The following is a 20,152-nucleotide window of genomic DNA, read 5'->3' as shown; positions in this document are numbered from 1 at the left end:
TCGTGGCAAGGTAGAGGCATTCTTGGTTATCGGATCAACGATCACTTCCTAGACAAAATTTTTTTAAAAAATTATATATTTAACCTTCTTCTTAGAAATCCTAGTCTAACTAGCCCATGTTAAACTGGGGTAGCTTCAACCAGTTTCACTAAGTCGATTGTACAGCCAAAATATGTTTTCGATCAAGTTTCCCTAGCATATTATCATCTCAATTCCTTCTAATACTAAGTTGTCAAGATTAGATTAAGTCTTTTCTAACTAACCATTATAAATTAAGCATAAAATAAACTAAACATGCATCAAGAAACAATAAATCAGGCAATCATATAATTTATCTAATTAAGATGATTTTTCTATTGGCTCCCTCTAGAATACAACCCTGATAAGGTCTAGTCAAATAGTGGATCCGATTTTTTAGGACCCAATATTGGTTCAATCCAACTTGATTAGTCAAACTAGACTTGGGAATTCATGCCTGGACTCGTTGTCTATTAGTTCGATTCACTAATAATAGGTACGATTTAAACTGTGTTTTAACCTTGTATCCGAGTCCAAATCGATTGTACATGACCCTTTGAGTATCGAGTATCATATCAAAATACTTAGAATCCAAGGTGAATCGTTCTAATAATCCTTTAAGATTTTCAACTTCAGTTTTCAAATTGGAATATTCTTCCTCAAGTTGTTGGACTTGAGTTGAAGTTCTAATCTAAATTTGCTCAGTTGAAACACTTAGGTCAGTCTTCTCCTTAAGGGTTTTGACCTCCTTTTGGAGAGACTTAATGCGGACGTTAGATTTGACTAGTTTACGAGTTAAGCAAGAAATCATTAAGTACAACTTCTCTACTAATTGAGCACTTATAGTGGGATTTGAACCTTTTGAAATCGATATGGATCCATGGCTTGACTCAGACTGGGCTTCGAACTCGGTTGTAGAATCGGGCTCAAACTCATTGCTCTCGTGCTAGTAGCGCTAGGAAGCTCGCTTAAGCTTCTTCTTCGTCTGACTCTTCTAACGAAGACTCGTCTCAGGTTGCTTTTAACATCTTTCTTCAAGACTTCTTAAATTCCATAGTGTTTGAGCACTCAGACTTGAAATGTCTTTCTGATTGCATCCATAGCTGATGTTATCGACTTTTGCTTTTGTGATTCAACTCAGTCCCGTTTGATTTGACTTGATCACCTTTTTAATCTCATGCTTGGTGAACTCGTTCTTTCTTATGAACATCTTCCGAACTAGATTGATTAGTTCAGTGGTATCTCCTCGTTGTCTTCTGAATCCGATTTGTCTTCGAATTCGGGTTCAAGTCAGGATTTGGACTTCGGCTCCTTGGTTCTTGATTTTCGCTACAAGCAAAGCGATATCTTTCTCGGTCGTAGTTGTATTAAATTGCCCGTGAAGTTCAAATTAAGAAAATAACTCATCTAACCTTACCTTTAAAAGATATCGAGAGACCTTGTAAACATCGACCATCGATGCCCACAAGGTATTTCTCAAAAATGATTTTAAAGCATACCTGATTACATCCCGATTCTCGATAGGTTGTCCGATCACGTGGAGTCTGTTAAGGTCCTAGATCTGAGCGTGAAGTTGATTTGCCGACTCTCCATCCTGCATTTTTATATCATACAGTTTATTTAATATTAAATCATGCTTGCTTACCTCTATGTCAAAAGTCCCTTCGTGGAATTCGATCAGCTTCTCTCATAAGTCCTTTGTGTTGATGAAGGACCCGACGGAGTTTAGTTCTTTTGTCAAACCACATTGGAGAGTTTGGGTCGCCTTGGCATCTACTTTAATTTTCCATTTGGTAGTGTTGTCCCACTTCTCGCATCTTAGTGGCATTCCTTGCTCGTCGATCGGAAGTGTGAACCCAATTTGGATGATGATCCGCATGTCCATTTGAATTTTTTAGTGGAACTCCATTCGGCATTTCCAATAGCTAAAAACGTTTTCAATGAAGAGCGGGGGCTGAATAGTATTATAGCTCTCTTGATGTGTCATTTCGAATTTTGCACACAAAGAAAAATAAAACATTCCAAGACTTTGTCTTAGATTAGTAGTGTGGAAAGAATAAAATACCTGAAGGAAAAAGTCGCTCGAATGGTGTTGCACCAATTTTAAACAGTTTCAAAAAATGGAAAATTAGTCAGAAGATGTTATTGCACCAATTCTGACAAAGAACAAAAAATCAAAAACGAACGAAGAAAACAAGCTGATTGGTGGGTGCACCTATTTCGAGCACCCCGCTCAGATAATAATTATAGGATCGATGAGCACATTAGGGAGGTAAATAGCGCGTCGCTTTTTCACTTTTCCTTTTAAGAGATGTAGTGAAAAATAGAAAGAAGAAAATAAAAGAGAACTTTATTTTTACTTGGTTCATAATCTACGACTGCTACTCTATGGCCCGCAGTTATTGACTACTTCCGATGGGCAATACACTAATGTTCATCTTAAAGGAGGTTTGTCTTTCACAAAAGATGGGGATCAGTAATAAATTTACCAATTCTATTTAAAAGAAAGCACGAAAGACGAAAATAAAACAAAGAAAAGCTACTGATAAAGATTTAAAACTTGAGCACAATCGGAGCAGCACGTCGATGTTGTGCCAGAATTTTTGAGCAAAACGATAGTATGAGGCGGTAGAAATTATTGTACTGAAGTTGGTCGCAACTTCATTTAAAAGTTATTCCGAGCGCTTAGATGCCTTTCTGAATTCCCCGACTCGATCTGATCCGATCCGCTATCATCGCAATTTTATCCATCCCCGAGAGTCTAGAACCCTTCTGAGCACCTAAACTACTAACCTAACGAGAGCTAGGCGAAGCGATCTTATTCGTATATGATTGTAACTTATCCATCGTCAGACGTCTAGATTCCTTCCGAACGCCTGGATGCTGACATGCTCTATTCAACAGATTCTGCCAACTCATCTGGACACAGGGTTGAGTTCAGGACCGTCCGGACCTCCAATCGCCCGGAGTGAACTATTCTAGTCACCTTTCAATTTAAATTTCTGCATCACAGAGTTAGCACAACAGGCATAGTATTTAAATGGTGACAGTCTTACAACTATATCCTAAGTCAAACCGAGGTCTATTATTCCCTTTAAAGGAATGTGTCTTTATCCACCCCTCTCAGGAGAATTTATCTGGTGTCAAACCTTGATCCTCCAGACCCAATTTAGGTTTCTTCCATAGCCTCTGATCCTCGACCTCCAGTCTCTGGTCTAACTTGATCTTAAACCTCCAGACCCTACCAAATCCCTTCACCTAATGTCTCTGACCCTGCTAAGACTTCCTTGCCTAGCCATGGTCCAACTAACCCACTATGGTTTTCCTTTGCCTAGCCATGATCTAGCTAACCCACTAGGGTTTTTCCTTACCTAGCCATAATCCATCTGACCCACTAGGGTTTTTCCTTGCCTTGCCATGGTCCAGCTGATCCACTAGGATTATTTCTTATCTAACCTATAGTTAGGACTTTTCTAGTTGTGCTACCTGCACACTTGATTAACTTTGTTAGATCACAACACAGTTTAACTTTGAACCTTTGTCATTATCAAAACTTAAGTTCGATTATCTGGTGCTCCCTGCACCAACAGATACTTCCTTGCGTTTTCACCTATATCAAAGTTGACCTTACTGATAGTTCTTTGAACTTCAAGCATCATGTCAAGATACTTCGAGCTCAAGGTGAACTGCTTTAAGATTTTTTTTATATCTTCTACTTGCAATTTCAATGGAGAATTCTCCTCATGCTTTTCAACTTGAGGCGAGCTTCCCTCTTAGACTCTACAAGTGGAAGCTAAAGAGGCCTCCTCTTTAATAACCTTAAGCTCATTTTAAAGACCTTTTACCTTTGCTTTTGACCTAGCTAAAGAATTTGTTAAGCATACAATAGTCTCATAACAGTCTCTTATAACACAGGGTAAGCTACATACAATAGACTCTTCCCGAGAACCCCACATTGACAGGAGTTTTTTGCACTAGGATGTCCTCTTTTTTATATATACAATAAACTCATAACATTTATCTAACTCGAGCGAAGTTACCTTGTTATCCCTAAATAATGACTCATAAGATGACTCAACCTCCTCGTTGAATGCTTCTCCTTGGCTTTCATTTGAATGCTTTACTCCATCGTTGGTTATAAAGGTTAGATGTCGTGTCACCTTGTATAGCTTATTTGATGATTCAGATGAGGTTTTATCCTATGTGGCTTTGAGTGTCTTCTTGCTTTTTAGCTTCTTTTCTTGTTTCGGGAGTTCAAGGAAATCAACCAAATACAGACTATGTTTTGCCCTTATTTTAATTTAGATTTACCTTCTTTCTTAGCATCTCCAAAGAATTTCTTGACATCTTTCTTGTTGAATTTTCAACTTATCTACATCAGCTTCTTCACAAAATCTCACTTCACCAGTTTGCTCTCAGACTCTTCTTCAGACTTATATGAGGTCCCCTTCTCCCTCTTCTTAGTCATATTATTAGTTACAATCAATGATATAACTCTCTTCAATTCAAACTTACAAAACAACTCATCTAACTTTACAAAGATCCCAGGACATATTTTAGGCATCCACCACAGATAACCACAAAGTAGTCCTTGGGAAAACCTTTAAAACATATCTAATAAGGTCGTAGTTCTCACACTTTCTCTAATAGGATGGAGTCCGTTGAGTTCCTTGAATGTGATTCTTGAGTCTCTGGTGTCTTCATGCAATTCCACCAACTTATACTAAAGCTCTTTAGCACTTTGGAAGGGATAAACCTTATTGAGTTGGTCTAGGCAATCCATACTGTAATGTCACAATCGTTGTGGCATTTGACTACACCTTTTTTTCTCAGTCCACATAACCACTTCCCTAATACAAGTCCTTCATCCTCAGTGGTAGGCGCACTCTCTATATTTGTCATCAAATAATACTTCATTCTACTCCTCCAATAAGAAAAGTTATTATCGTCAAAACATGGCGACCTTGCTTTGTTGTAACCTCTTAGATGGGCATTTTACTTTAGTAGATTTGCTCCTTTAACTATTAATTCTCTAAAGTGGCATGCTCTAATACTAGTTGTAGGATAGAGTTCGGATGTTAGAGGGGTACTACTTGTAGGATAGAGTTCGGATGTTAGAGGGATGGTGAATAGCAACCATCATTTTTCTTGATTTTCTTCATGTTAATATCTACAAAGATTAGTGCGTAGTGGAAACAAACACAATAACATAAAGTAGAAAACACACATAAATCCATAAGTGAAAACAACTATCTTTCTCCTTTTGGGCACCACTGAAGGCAAAACCTTTTACAGTTATTAGATCATCTTCTTTTTTACAAATTTGTAAATAAAGTACAAGGAAGGCAACAAAACACTAATAAAAAGTAGGTTTATAGCTAACTATTCCCACTTTTGTTTTCGGCGCTCTTGTTCTTGTTGAAAACGGATCAACTACAACATTTTAAACGAAGCGCCAAATTCAACAAGTTGCGTGTGATTCGGTGTTAATTGTTGGTGGCACATCAATCCATTGCTCTAATATTAAAATATTTTTGTAGATCTTTAGGAACCTCATTAATAATTTTCTAAGATACACATCAGTTGACTGTCTTGCAGGCAACAATCGAGGTAGCATTTAGTCAACTCGCAAACATTCTGCTTACGCGAATTTAACATGAGCTGACTTGCAAACATTTGTTTGCTTTGAATTTATTTTACTCAACTACCTTGGATGACTCATAAAGAGTTGACTAATTTATTACCACAAATTTTGAATGGCTTTATGCTTTCATGAGTTGACTAATTTATTTCCATAAGTCGATTGAGGTATTCCCAATCGACAACTCCAACTTCATCAATTGGCTGACAACATACCATAAACTCAAATTCATCAACATTTAGGATTTTCACTTCTCCATGTGCAACAGTTGCACTATGACTTAACCATTTTAATAATCGAGTCTCACCTATATTCGAGTTCTACCCTCGTCCTAAGGTTACAATCACTCAAAGATTCATTCTCACCATAATTTAATGTGTCAGAAGCCTCAGTGCTATCTGGACTTTTGTGAAGTCTCCTCGCCTCTAGGTTTTCATTCTAGTCACCTGACTTCCTAGAACTTCCTTTCATATCAAGAGTCCATTCCTCGACTCTTTTGGACTTTTGTGCCTTACATCCAACCTTCCTAGCCTACTAAAACTTCATCTCCCTTAACCTTCTTAGACTTCCTTATCTAGCTTCCTATCTCCCTATCCTACTAGGGCTTTTACCTTAAGAAGCATCTAGTGTCTAACTATTTGGGTTTCCAGCTAAATGTACCTCTCAAGCTACCAACACCTGCACACTTGACATATCATATGAGATCACGAGACCTAATTTAAACATGGTGCAACATAAAAACTCATGCAATATCAAGCATGATTGCCCCAACAATATATGGATACTTGTCCAGGGGAAGCGCATGGACGATATAGAGTTTGAGCCTTTATCCACCATATTAGTCTTGAATATTATCACAAAGAACATACGGTTGGACACTCCATTGCAAGCTTATCTTATTTGGTGGAGCCATCTTTCGGTCCATAAACCTATCGATCCTTCAAATCAGCATCCTTCCCTTTTATTTATCATCCAATAATTCCCACAAGCCTTAGCTATCTTTGCCAAGCTATAGGAATTGTATAATTCATTATACATCCTATTGAGGAAATATTTTTTACATAGAAAGTTGTTTTGCTTCTATGCCATCAATGTCGCCTTTAACTAAGGATTACCTTCAGTATATGCACATTCGCTGACAAGAACCTCAAAGTCATCAGATCATAAAACATCTTTTATTATCGCATCTTGGCCCCTAGAGAACTTCATTTTATCCCCACGAGCGATAGACCCATCGTCACAATAATACTGCAATATCATCTTAAAATTGTAATTGTTGATGCAGCTTTTATCCTTCTAAATGGTGAGCTTGTTGTCTCACTAGCAGCTTAGTACGACAAGATCGTCGATATAGTGATGTGGAACAAACCTCTTTAAATTTGTCAATGCACCAATTTGGGTTGTCAAGGAAACCCTTCAAATGGCATTGTTCGCACATTATTCTTCAACATTACCCATTCTTTCATGCATAGTTAATGCACATCCAGCGCTTACTGATTGAGGAGTTTTTGCTCCTTAATAAATTTGACTAATGGTCAAAATATCAAATCAAGCCCATTGGATTTAGTTTAAAATTCAATTTAATCTCTTCGTATGGCATCCTAAATAGAGATTCTGATTTGATCTATTTTGGCTTGATTTAGGTTCATTCAATTTTAATTGTCTTAGAATTCCCTTGGTTTTAGTCAAACAAGAACTAATATTTGAGCACACTCAATTTAACACTAACATATTCACGCATGTAGAATATGATAGTTAGTACACAAGTTTATGCTCTCTCCGATTAAGCCAAACCAAATCATTGAATCAGTTTTATTCCAATTACTCAAATAATTTTGACATTAATTTCTAATTCATTAAAAAAATTAATTTACGGCAGCCTACTTGGAATACAATCCATCAATATGCTCCTATTCAATCACTTGATTATGAAAATCAATTTCCAATTCAGCCATGTCCAATAAACCTTTGAGGAGTTAATTCTAGTCCCCGGGGCAATGGTGCAACGGTAGGACATCCGGGTTGTGACCTAGGGACCTGCGGTTCGATCCCCAGCTACGGCGTATTTGCAAGAATTTTCCTCCAAATGGGGAACGCAATCAAAGGATGCTGGGCATCTGGATTGGCCGCCGTATGCGCTTCCCAATTTACCCTGGTGGTCGGTGGGAACCTTCCGTGGGACCGGACCGGCCACCCCCAGGGATTGAGTCCATGAGACTGACTGGGATTTATCATTTTTTTTTAGGAGTTAATTCTAACTTCCTCCATTTTCTTGTTTTATCTATTGTCACATCAATATCATGTTTCCTTAAGATCCCCAACCTTTGTCCAAATATGAATACCAACATCTAAACATCCTCCAGAATAAAGTTACACTTTCCCACATCTATGCCATAAATCTGAACCTAAAGTTGCCCCTCCCATATCCTAATAAATTATCTGACTAAAAATGAAGGTGTAGAGTCATAGCAGCAGAACAGTGGATTAGAAATAATAAAAGAATAGAAAATAAATAAGTATCAAGCTAAGCTGAATCAATCCATGGAAATTCATTAAACATCTTACCGATTATAAAGACCTAGAGCACACCTTCCTTCAACAGTTTTCAAACCATCTGCACAGTGTTATATTATAGGATAACTAATTTGACATTAACAAGTCTTTAACAGCGCAAACATAAAAGAATGAAAAAAGAAAACAAAATCCCAAAAAAAGCAGGAAAAAGAATTATAACATTACAAAGTTAATCCAAAAAGAACATAAGAGGAATCAAAGACACGTTAAGTGCAAAACATAGTAAGGTGACAAGGATTCATTTATCAAAAAGTTTACTTCAAAATATCAGAATCCTGCAGATCCAACATGGCGAGACAGTGATTTTTGGACTTCAATATAAAAGTTGCACATGAAATATGAAGATTATAGTCAAAATTGGTATGGAAACAATTCATGTTCAATATATTTATGGTTGGAAACAAGGTTCTTTTCCCACCATTCTACGAATGTATTAGCTCGACTATATTAGATAAAGATTATTGCAGAAGTGTCCACTTCCTTCAAAATATATGGTATTGTTAGTTATAAAAATCTAAACTTGTTACAAACATATCATTCACATAACCTCTCAATACTAAGCAAATAAATTATCAACTGGATATTAGAACTATAAACTGGTTATTAATACTAACAAGAGATGTAATGAGCTCTTTAGATTACACCACATATATCACAAAATGGCAATCTTCTTACATGATTTTATCGTCATGAAACATTAGATTAGAGACTATAAACAAAGTGCCTACTTATCAGAATATATCTTGCTTGGTTTAGTAAGATCAATATTCAGTTCAATCATTAGTATTTAAGCCATCTACACCATCTGTAGGTCATGTGGACCTCTAAGCATCCCTCAATATTATGGGCAAATCTGTGTAGGCCTAAAGATGAAGGTGGCTTGGGATTTTGGGACTTGCAAGCTTGGAACCTAGCCCTCTTGGCTAAGGTTCTATGGCAGATACAGACGAAGAAGGACACCCTTTGGATTAAATGGGTCCATCATACTTACTTGACGCGTGCTGATGTATGGGCATGGAAGGCAACCCACTTGAATTCCCCTCTAATCAAATGTCTAGATCTTATATTATTGACTGTTGGGTCCCCGGAGGCTGTTGGACAGAGATTGACAGACTGGTTTGATCAAGATGGAGGGGTAGCACGGGTATATAATTTTTTTAAGCATCTTAGTCCTAAAAAGTCATGGGCTTGGATAGTGTGGAAGGCTTACTTATAGCCAAGTCATACAGTCACCTTCCAGATGTTGGCACAGAGAGGACTCCCCATCAGAGACAGAAAGAATTACTTAGATGATCGACAGTGCACTTTCTGTAGCCAAATACTGGAGACACAAGAGCACCTATTCTTTAGGTGTCCCCCTGTTGCGTTATTATAAAGGAAGATTAGCAACTGACTTCATATGCAATCGGAGATGTCCACCTACCGACGCATGTTGAGAGTCTTCGAAAGACATTACCGTGAGAGTTGGATGCTGACAAAGGATCATCATCTTGCCTTATCATCTATGATTCATTTTGTATGGAAGGATAGAAATAGAAGTTTCTTTGGTGAGGGACAATTAGACATTAATAGGATCTTTAAGTGTGCAAATTCATGTATATCGATCGCTGGGTGTTTTCTTTAATCTAATGCTTCGTCAGACATGAGGACCCCCTAAGACCCAAGTCGGGGCCCAAGGTTGAGATGAGGTCGAACTTGAGGTTGGGACCTGAAGCTGAGGTAAGGTCGCCACCCGAGACAGAGTAGAGGTCGGGGTCGTGTCCCAAGGCTGAGGTGAGGTCAACGTCCAAGACCGAGTAAAGGTCGAGATCGCGACCTGAGACTTGAGACCAAGGTCGAGGTCGAGGTCGAGATCGAGACCCGAGACTTAAGACCAAGGTCGGGGCCCGCGGTCCCAAGGCTGAGGTTGTCAACTTGCTATCTTTCGAGATTTGTCTAATCCTCTTTGATTTTGACTAATAGTCTCACATCCTTCCGAATCTCGCAAGCCATGTGGCAGCTGCAAGCTTGTAGCATCCACCGTATCACCTACTTTTGTGCTTGATGTTTAGATACAAGGACTGTGCAAAGGTTGGAGATCTCATGGCATGAAGGGGTTCCAAGTTTCCTAGTGCAAACGAACAACCTAGAGTTGTGCAAGATGTTGAGGAGGAAACTCACATGAGGTATGTAGTAGGAGAATATAAGAGATAAGACGATGGTTAGAAATGGATTGGAATGTAAAGGCAAGGAAAATGAGTCGGCTAGAGAAGCTAGAAGAATGCAATATATGGGCAAGTGAGGTCACTAAGTTAGAGAAAAAATATGCAAATGGTTGAGTGGTATCTATAATTACACAACCATTTTTTTCAATAAAATAAAATTAAAAATAAGAGACATCTTTTTGTTGATTTTGAATTTGATGGATAAGAAGGAAGCATAGGGTTATTGGAAGAGGACACGTAGATGATTTGTCGATGGGAAACAAGGTAATGATGAAGATAAAGAAATTATTTATGCAAAGAAGATATCATGAAGATGGCATTCATCCTTATGTGTGATCACATAAGATGGTAGATATAGCCTAAGGACAAATGAGTGCAAAAACAAGGTAGACCTCAACATGAATTTGCATCAAAGAGTGATATGGCCATAAAGTATTGAAGATGTCACGGGCAAGCAATTGAATACCAAAAATCATAGGCAATAATGGGTTCTTAATGAGGGTTTAGAGAAGTTACCAAAGAAGAGGGAATTAGTGCATGTTATAAAGCTCTCTACCATGTGAAATAATAGAGAAAAATCAATATACTATCTAGGTCATCCCATCTATTATACATTTATCAGAGTAAAAATATTTATAAATGGATACCTAGGTCCCATGTATTAACAAATCTATCATTAGATACTCAAAATTTCTTGTGAAAGACAGTTACTTGTTAAACTACAAGGCACTCATTGCTTCCAAGTAATTTAAATAAAATTTTGCCAGAACTTCCCCTACCACTTTCCTAGTTCCTCTTGTTGGTATTCAAAAAATTTATGGAAGCCTAACTTACCATTCTACAGAAAATTTCTGAACAACTTTCCTAATAGTTCAGAAAAATTAAATCTTATTTTATTGAGTAAATATAAATAGAAAAAGATCTATTATAGCATTGCAATCTATCATAATGTTTCATATGTCATCAGGATAACTAGTTTGACCATTATCTTGTAATCATGACACAGACAGACCACTGGAGCCACAAGGATAAGAGCATAGATATTCAGCAACACAAGAGAACTCCAAGTAGATATTGTATAAACTTGTGAAAGATTTATAATTTTTTATCGCATCAAATTGTGTGATGATAAATAAAGTACAGGTAGTTTTTAGTTGAGGAGTGTTACATGTGTTGGGACTTGGGAGCAATTCAACTGGAGTACACAGAACTGGATGACTAATTATAGAAAATAACTAAAGATTTTGCATGTTATTCCAATTACACAAGAATGGATATTATTACTCAAAGGATGAACAATTTATTCTTTAAAGAGCATGAACTGTGTCACCCATGTGTCAGAGATAAGTACATGGGTTTCTAAATTTAGTTTATGATACCACAATTGGTACTAGCTAATAAGCATTAAGAAATCACCTTTATAGATTGACAAGAGAGACAAAGCTTATTATCACAGTTTGATCATGCAATCATCCCAATCAAAACACAATCAGTTATATATTGATGCAATAGAATAACATACAGATGCAGAAAAAAGTATAAGGAAGCGGTGTTAAATCCTTAGGAACAAGAAATAGCGCAATAGCATTATCAGCTATATGCTCTTTCAGGAAGACATCAAGCTTTGGCCAAATTCGTAAGGATGTGTAAAGAGGAACCACAGGGATAAAGGAAATAGCTACCTCTCAGCTGTGAGAAGAAAGGTTCTTGAACATGGAGTTCGAAGTCCACATTGCTAAGCATCTACAAATGATGTCAAAATAGAACAAATTCAATTCCGATAGATAAGAGTGGTAATGATTACAAGGACAAGAAAACAATATATGGGAGTATCATGGCTTACATTGGTCAGTTCCGATCCCTTGTTCAAGATCAGACTATTCCATTCATTCACTTTCAGATTTGCCTTTTCTACTAGCGGAATGGAAGGCATAGCATTGCTCAACGATCTGGAGAAACTACCTGAGTCAATGCATCTTCGTATCGCTCGCGCCAAGTGTTTGTACAAGGGATATGCCGGCACTCCACTAGTCCCATCACCATCATGCCAAACTAACAAATCTCGCTTTAATCAGAAGCAAAGATAAAGGGTATTTCTCAGGAATGGGAAAACTAAACGCCTATATACCGAACGGATGGAGAAACGGAAGAAGGGCGGAAGGTTCAGGCTGCAGGAGGCGGGAGCAGTAGTCAGGAGAGAGTGAGAGGGAGAAGGGGAGGGTGAGAACTGCCCCAGAAGCAGTAAGGGAGAGAGTGAAGCGGAGGAGCTCCTCCACCAGATCATCGGAGAGGACTACCGGTGCAACGCCCGGAGACGTTGGCGAACCAGTGATCTCCGACGAAGTATCAGTTACTACTCCTGCCCTTTCCATTCCGATGCTCCGCCGCACAGCCCTGGTTTACGGCTCCAAGTGTCGCTTTTGTTTGGCAAATCTTCAAAACCACGCACCTTCCTTTCTCCCAAAAGTCCCGCACTTTCTAACGAAGTACTCCCGTTGCGAACCGGAACGGCGGAAGGTTTCCCTGCCCAAATTGGTTGCCCCTGGAGGTTCGGATATCGGATTGCATCCATATCGTCTCCGTCCCACTCCATTCGTACCGAACCAAATATCTTATTATCGCCTACTACTACGATTATATGTTTTTTAAATTTTAAATTATTTCAACTAAATTATAAAAATTTATCAAATTTTTTAAAAAAATAAAAAATATATATAATTTAATCAAATATTCAAATTAGGTATAAATAAAATTCTATGAGATTCATTTTCATAATCAAATTTAAAAATTTTCATATCCGATTATATAATTATTTAATTAAATTTAAAAAATATTCTTCGATATTTATATCGAATTATCCATCCTTTTGAATATCGAATTATCCATTGATTCAAAAGGAGAATAAATTATCTCCCTAATAACCCCCTTTATTAATCTCGACCCTAAAAATTCATCGAGTGGGAATCTCTCAACATCTCCGTGGAGTTGAGAAATATAGGGGTAATGACTTTTAGGAGTTTTTTTTTCTTATTACTGGTTTTTTTTTTTTACAGACAATTGACTTCATTTTGATCTTTAAAAAATTATGAATTATCACAGTGTTATTCTACTATACTAATTTAAAAAAAAAAGGGTAAAAATCAAGATGTCATCCCAAACTTAAGATATCATTGAAAAGAATATTCCTTTTTAAAAAATCAAAAAGGACCCATCTATGTTGTTAATTGAAACTTGAATTTTGTATTACTAAGTTCATAATATTCTTGAATGTGCATCATATGTAACAGTTGAGATGTGCATTCATATATTATAATATATTTATTTTTAGTGATGGATAAGACGAATTTATACTACTCCAATTGACTAATGAGTGGCTTATGAATTGATAATTATCACTTATGCTTTTATATTTAATTTACATTCGATATAATCTGAGTTTAAAATTTTGATCAATTCAAAATTATTTATCTATGATAGATAGCAGAGTCCTACATTTAAGATTTTTTTAAAAATATCTTAAAATTCTTTTAACTATTGACAGGTGAAACACCTTAGCATATGATTGGAATTATATGTACATACATAGTATAAAAAATATGTTAGGTTGACTAATAGTTAAGTAAGGAAGTCTTCCTATAACGCTTCTATAGTATTTAAGATCGACTTCGTTTGAGTAGCCATCTAATTTAACACTTATGGCCATTAGTGTATAAATTTCTTTTGAATTTTCATTTCAAATCTTTTTAGCAAATCTTTAGCATACTTAGTTTGATGTATGATCCGGTAGGAGATAAGGGAAAAAGAGTAAAAATAAGCATTCATTAATTTAGGAAACCCCAACCTCTCTCTGGCCTCGGTATGCTTCTTCAAGCATGTGTCGAGCTCTCTCTGGTTTCGGTATATGCATGCACCGAGCTCTCTCTGATCTCAACCGATTTCTTTAAAGCATACGCCGAACTCCTGCTACAGTCTTGACACACCTCCCGCTTCATACGTCGACCTCATGAATTGGTCCCAGCATCACGCGCCGACCTCACGACTTGGTCTCAGCCTTACGCGCCGACCTCATGAATTGGTTCCAGCATCATATGTCGACCTCATGACTCGGTTTCGGTACACCTCCAGCATCATGTGTCGACCTCACAACTTAGTCTCGTTACGCCTCCAGCATCATGTGCCGACCTCACGGCTCGGTCTCGATACGCCTCCAGCATTATATGTCGACCTTATGACTCGATCTTGGTACGCCTCCAGCATCATGTATCGACCTCACGACTCGGTCTCGATACACCCCCAGTATCATGTGCTGACCTCATAACTCAGTCTCGGCACAACTCCTGCTTCACGCGCTGACATTATGACTTGATCTCGGCATGACCTAGGGGTGCGGTATCGATGTGTTTCCTACATCCAGGGTCAATTTTCAGTGCATGATACTTATTTAAAGACCCGGTCGTTCCGCTTAAATCGGAAAAAAGAATAGAACACATTCTTCCGCAATAACAAGAACTAATATATATATCAACAGACGAAGTTTCCAAACAGAACCAATCTACCCAAATACTTTACGAGCAGTTGCTAATATTTTGAAGATCAACTGCTATAAAAAAGTAGCTCATGCCCATGGGCAGAGGGACGCACACATATCTGCCATAATTTTCTCAAGTCATAAAACTCCTTCCTCACGTCGTATCCTAACTTGAATGTCGGAGTGGCTTGTCGGGACCCAACCCCGGCGCTATTCTAACCCTCTTTTTGAGTGCTTTTTAGGATCTCTCTTCTCTCTGAACAACTCTTTTCGAGGAGTGTGCACTGTTGGGTTGCAATGGTGCAAACATAATCCTACATCTAAAGCACATGAAAAAGATCATGGGTTTAAAAGGATGGAAGATATCTCCATTGGCATGAGACCTTTTGGGTAGAGCCCAAGAGCAAAACCATGAGGGCTTAGGTCCAAAGTGGACAATATCATGCCATTGTGGAGATACGGACATCCTTTTGGACCCAACAAGTGGTATCAGAGCGAGGCCGCTCTTCACCGGACTAACCGCCGGATGAGCCATGATCCGGATCTAACCATGTGGGTTGAACCTTAAAAACAAAGGCAGTAGGGGCTCCCATGTTTGAATCAAGAGGACCAGACACCGGGCAGGAAGTCCTAGTAGGTCGAGTAGACCGAGGGGCATAAAGTCCTGGTTGCGGTTGGGCAGGAAGTCCTAGTAGGTCAGGTAGACCGAGGGGCATGAAGTCCTGGTTGCGGCTGGGCAGGAAGTCCTAGTAGGTCGGGTAGACCAAGGGGCATGAAGTCCTGGTTGCGGTTGGGCAGGAAGTCCTGGTTGCGACTGGGCAGGAAGTCCTAGTAGGTCAGGGTGGACCGAGGGGCAGGAAGTCCTGGTGGGTCGAAGATTCAGACATCAAACGACTTTCCATTTGAGGGGGGGCCTGTGGTCCTTTGTTTGAGGGGGGGATTGTTGGGTTGCAATGGTGCAAACATAGTCCCACATCTAAAGCACATGGAAAAGATCATGGGTTTAAAAGGATGGAAGATATCTTCATTGGCATGAGGCCTTTTGGGTAGAGCCCAAGAGCAAAACCATGAGGACTTAGGTCCAAAGTGGACAATATCATGCCATTGTGGAGATACGGATATCCTTTTGGACCCAACATGCACGTCGGGCGAACCTTGAACCAGCGTTTGTACCATCCATAATATATTGGCTGAAATAAATTGGCGTTGTCTGTAGGAACACTAAGCCGAGACGCTAAGATGGTTAACACTGGAGGAATAGGTGGCGAGCACGATTCTGGTGAAAAGAGTTACGGCGACAAGATGATGATCACTCCTAAAAAGATTAATGAATTAGTTTCACAAACTATGATAAAGGTATTACAACAACACTTATTATTACCTCCTTCAAGAATTCTGGTACCTTTGCCGGAAGACCTTTCTCCTCATCGAAGACAACTTATATCAAGAGAGGAGAACATGCCCTATTGAACTCTCGTCGCAAGGAGGATACCTTCTTGGAAGAAGACTCGCATGAATCAAGAGCCGACCTATGTTGACCTGACTACAAAGCAAGACAGTCATAGAAGATGAGGTAAAACAGTCATAGAAGACAAGGTAAACATATCATGTACGCCTTTTTCTAAGGAAATTCTGGAGCAGGAACTACCTAAACACTTTCGGCAACCCCCAGCTAGCAGAATATACAGGTCCTCAGATCTGAAAGATCATCTGTGCTATTTTAAGAATGCTGCCTTGCTGCACCAATATTCAGATGGAGTCAAGTGTCGAGTTTTCCTGACAACCTTATCAGGCTCTGCACAAAAATAGTTTAGTCACCTTCCTCCCTCCTCTATACATTTTTTTGCTGATTTCAAAACTGCTTTCCTTCATCAATTAGCTAGCAGCAAAAGATACCAGAAAACACACCTGAACTTATTCACCATGAAGCAGAAGCCGTGAGAAACTCTCAGGGAGTACATTCAGAGATTTGACAGAGTTGTTTGGGATGTTCCCTCTATGCCTACAGAGGTATTGACTAGTGTTTTCTCTTAATGATTGATGGATGGAGAATTTTTCCGATCATTGGTAAAGAAACTACCTACCAACTATGCCAAGTTATTAGAAAGAGCTGAAAAATATATACATTTAGAGGAAACTCAACTTGCTTGGCATGGAGACAGCTCTGTCAGCTATAAGTCAGAGAGGAAGACTTCTCCACCTATACATCGCAAGGGATTGCCACGTAGACTCTATACACTATCTTGAAAAGAGAAGTGTATGATACACACCGTCTCTTCTTTTCCTACCCTCGAAGAGGCACCTCATCAAAGCCTCTTGAAGGAATAGGTTCATTTTTGCACCTACCACCAATCTTTTAGCCATCACACTAATGAATGTAGACAGTTAGCACGAGAGATGGGAAGAGTAATCAAGGAGAAGCATCAGGGAAAGAGAGCTTCGTCTCCCTTATCGAGACCTGCTCCCTACAATATCCTAAGCAGGAGATGCAAAAAAGTCGCTCAGAAGGAATGCAAGTAAGCCCTGTACAAAGTCGAGATGTCAGAAGTTTAAGAAGGCATTGTAACGACCCGGCCCAGCCCATTTGGCGGTCCATTCGGCGGCCCATTTGGCGACCCTGGTGGTCGTCGACCGTCGACCGTCGGCCCGTCGACCGTGTCGTTACTCATCTGGACTTCCCACCCCTGGAAGTGGGTTTTTGCCTTCCCCAGGATTCGAACTCTAGACCTCCAGGCTAAGTACTAAAGTTTATGAATCCTGGTACCAAGTGTTCTCGAGAACACTTGGTACCAGGATTCATAAACTTTAGTACTTAGCCTGGAGGTCTAGAGTTCGAATCCTGGGGAAGGCAAAAACCCACTTCCAGGGGTGGGAAGTCCAGATGAGTAACGACACGGTCGACGGGCCGACGGTCGACGGTCGACGACCACCAGGGTCGCCAAATGGGCCGCCGAATGGACCGCCAAATGGGCTAGGTCGGGTCGTTACAATAAAAAGGCGCCCATTTGGCGGTCCATTCGGCGGCCCATTTGGCGACCCTGGTGGTCGTCGACCGTCGACCGTCGGCCCGTCGACCGTGTCGTTACTCATCTGGACTTCCCACCCCTGGAAGTGGGTTTTTGCCTTCCCCAGGATTCGAACTCTAGACCTCCAGGCTAAGTACTAAAGTTTATGAATCCTGGTACCAAGTGTTCTCGAACACTTGGTACCAGGATTCATAAACTTTAGTACTTAGCCTGGAGGTCTAGAGTTCGAATCCTGGGGAAGGCAAAAACCCACTTCCAGGGGTGGGAAGTCCAGATGAGTAACGACACGGTCGACGGGCCGACGGTCGACGGTCGACGACCACCAGGGTCGCCAGGACATCAACAGGCATTCTCCCGAGCCACCACAAGGACATCAAGCAAGACAAAGGAGAGAACTGGCACGCACTACTCAAGCTCAACCCGAGAACCCCCCTCATCGAGGCGTCATCAACATGATCTCGGGAGGATCTACAGATGGAAACTCTAATGGTGGTGATGTGCATAGGGTATACATATGTTTCTTATGCTTTAATGGTACATCTTTCTGTATTTCACGCTATTTCCTACGTTCATTGCATCCTTTATCTGTGCATTAGGCATGATTTTCTCCATTTCCTAGTTCGGAGGTCTGCTCATGTGTTTATGTATTTGTAGGACAGAAATGGAGCGAAAACGGCTAAGCGGAGAAGTAATTGAAGACAAGGCAAGACAGGGTCATGCCTCCCAGGCACGACCGTGTCTCATTCCTCTAGGGACCGTGCCCCCAGGGCACGACCGTGCTTCTTCACAGATAGAACCAACCCACGGCCGTGCCCTCCAGGCACAGCCGTGCCAGGGGCCGTTCCACCAGAAGAGCAACTGCCCCACAGGCACGGCCGTGCTAATTTTCCAGAGCACGGATGCCTGTCTTCGCCCCACAGGCAGTGCCATTTTTCCAGCCAGCACGCCCCTGGCCGTGCCCCACAGGCACGACCGTGCAATTTTCCAGCAGCGATAGGCCATGGCCGTGCCCTAGGCACGATCGTGCCTATTCTCCAGAGGAGCGGCAGCACACGGCCGTGTCTCCTAGACACGGCCGTGTGACGGGGGCGTGCCTATCGAAAGGAGGACCTATAAATAGCCTCCTTAAGACCCCTAAAAAAGGGGGAGACCTTGGGAGAGACCCTAGGAGTGATTTGAGCCACCGAAGCCATCTTCCAGAGCAGGAATCGACGATCCATCCATCCGACCGGAATTACTCCATCGCCTCCGTCCACCGTCAACGAGGAGAAAGCAACACGGAGAAGAAGACCTTCATCGATAAGTTTTATTTCCTTTTTTCGTGGATTTAGAATGTATTATTTGACATCTTCTTCGAGTTGTAATCTCTCCGTTATGGAGTAGTTCTCTAGATTCTAGGATTAGGAGGAATCGAGGTGTATGGATGATTGAACTTGTGGATTTGTTATTTACCATGTTCAGTGATATATGTGTATATATTGCTTTATGGATTTGTGCCTTGTGATTGTTTGATAATATGTCTATGAATGGTATTGAATCTATGAGGATAAGGATGAATTGTGGTTTTGAGGATTCTTAGGATCGTATGACCGGGGTGCCTTGTGACAGAAGGTTAACCTTTAACCGGACCTTCCGAGGAAATCTTTAGGCTATAATGAATCTTTATGAGGGATAACTAATGGTTATTGATTGTTAGGGAGAGGTCCTTAAATGGATACCCTGTGACAGAGGGTAGGACACTAGTAGTATGCTGGGGTGCCCGGGTGACAGCGGGAGAGCCATAACCAGGCTATCTGGTGTCATCTCAAACTGACAATCATAACGCTAGAACGCCATTGATTTTATTCCGAGGAAACCTGACGAGGTCTAATTGGATACATTGGTTAGAATCCCTGCAAATGTGCATGTATTGAGGAATGGTGAAGGATCCATAGTCAATCAAACATAATCTCGAGGAATCCGAAGTCCTAGGATCGTTTCCACACATCTGTCATAGTTGATTTTTCTCTATTTGAGGTTTTAGGAGCTCGACTACACTCTCTCTTCCCCACACCAATTCAACATAAGTGATCTCTCCACTCTTATTGTACTAGTTTAGTGATCAATTCCATGGTCCCTGTGGATTCGATATCTTTTATTACTTGACGACATTCCGTATACT

The 20,152-nt window shown here is 40.1% G+C and overlaps 1 protein-coding gene across 2 annotated transcripts in view; it reads right to left on the bottom strand.

Annotated features, from left to right (window-relative positions):
• Positions 1 to 12,967, bottom strand: part of LOC141813705 (uncharacterized) — a 72,849-nt gene extending 59,882 nt beyond the window's left edge. For both annotated transcript variants that reach the window (XM_074701680.1, XM_074701682.1), the window contains exons 1-4: positions 12,566 to 12,967; positions 12,281 to 12,489; positions 12,120 to 12,180; positions 8,225 to 8,273 (exon numbers count right to left, since the gene is read on the bottom strand). In XM_074701680.1, the coding sequence (XP_074557781.1) occupies positions 8,225 to 8,273; positions 12,120 to 12,180; positions 12,281 to 12,489; positions 12,566 to 12,809 (563 nt within the window). In that variant the 5' untranslated portion in view covers positions 12,810 to 12,967. The remainder of the gene's footprint in view (positions 1 to 8,224; positions 8,274 to 12,119; positions 12,181 to 12,280; positions 12,490 to 12,565) is intronic.
• Positions 12,968 to 20,152: the final 7,185 nt, after the last annotated feature.

Source organism: Curcuma longa, chromosome 20 (assembly GCF_044706935.1).
Source record: "Curcuma longa cultivar G26 ecotype Majalengka, Jawa Barat chromosome 20, ITB_CL_G26_1.1, whole genome shotgun sequence".
Lineage (NCBI taxonomy): Eukaryota > Viridiplantae > Streptophyta > Magnoliopsida > Zingiberales > Zingiberaceae > Curcuma > Curcuma longa.
Note: the sequence above shows the minus strand (reverse complement) of the source record. Positions and strands in the feature narration are given on the sequence as shown.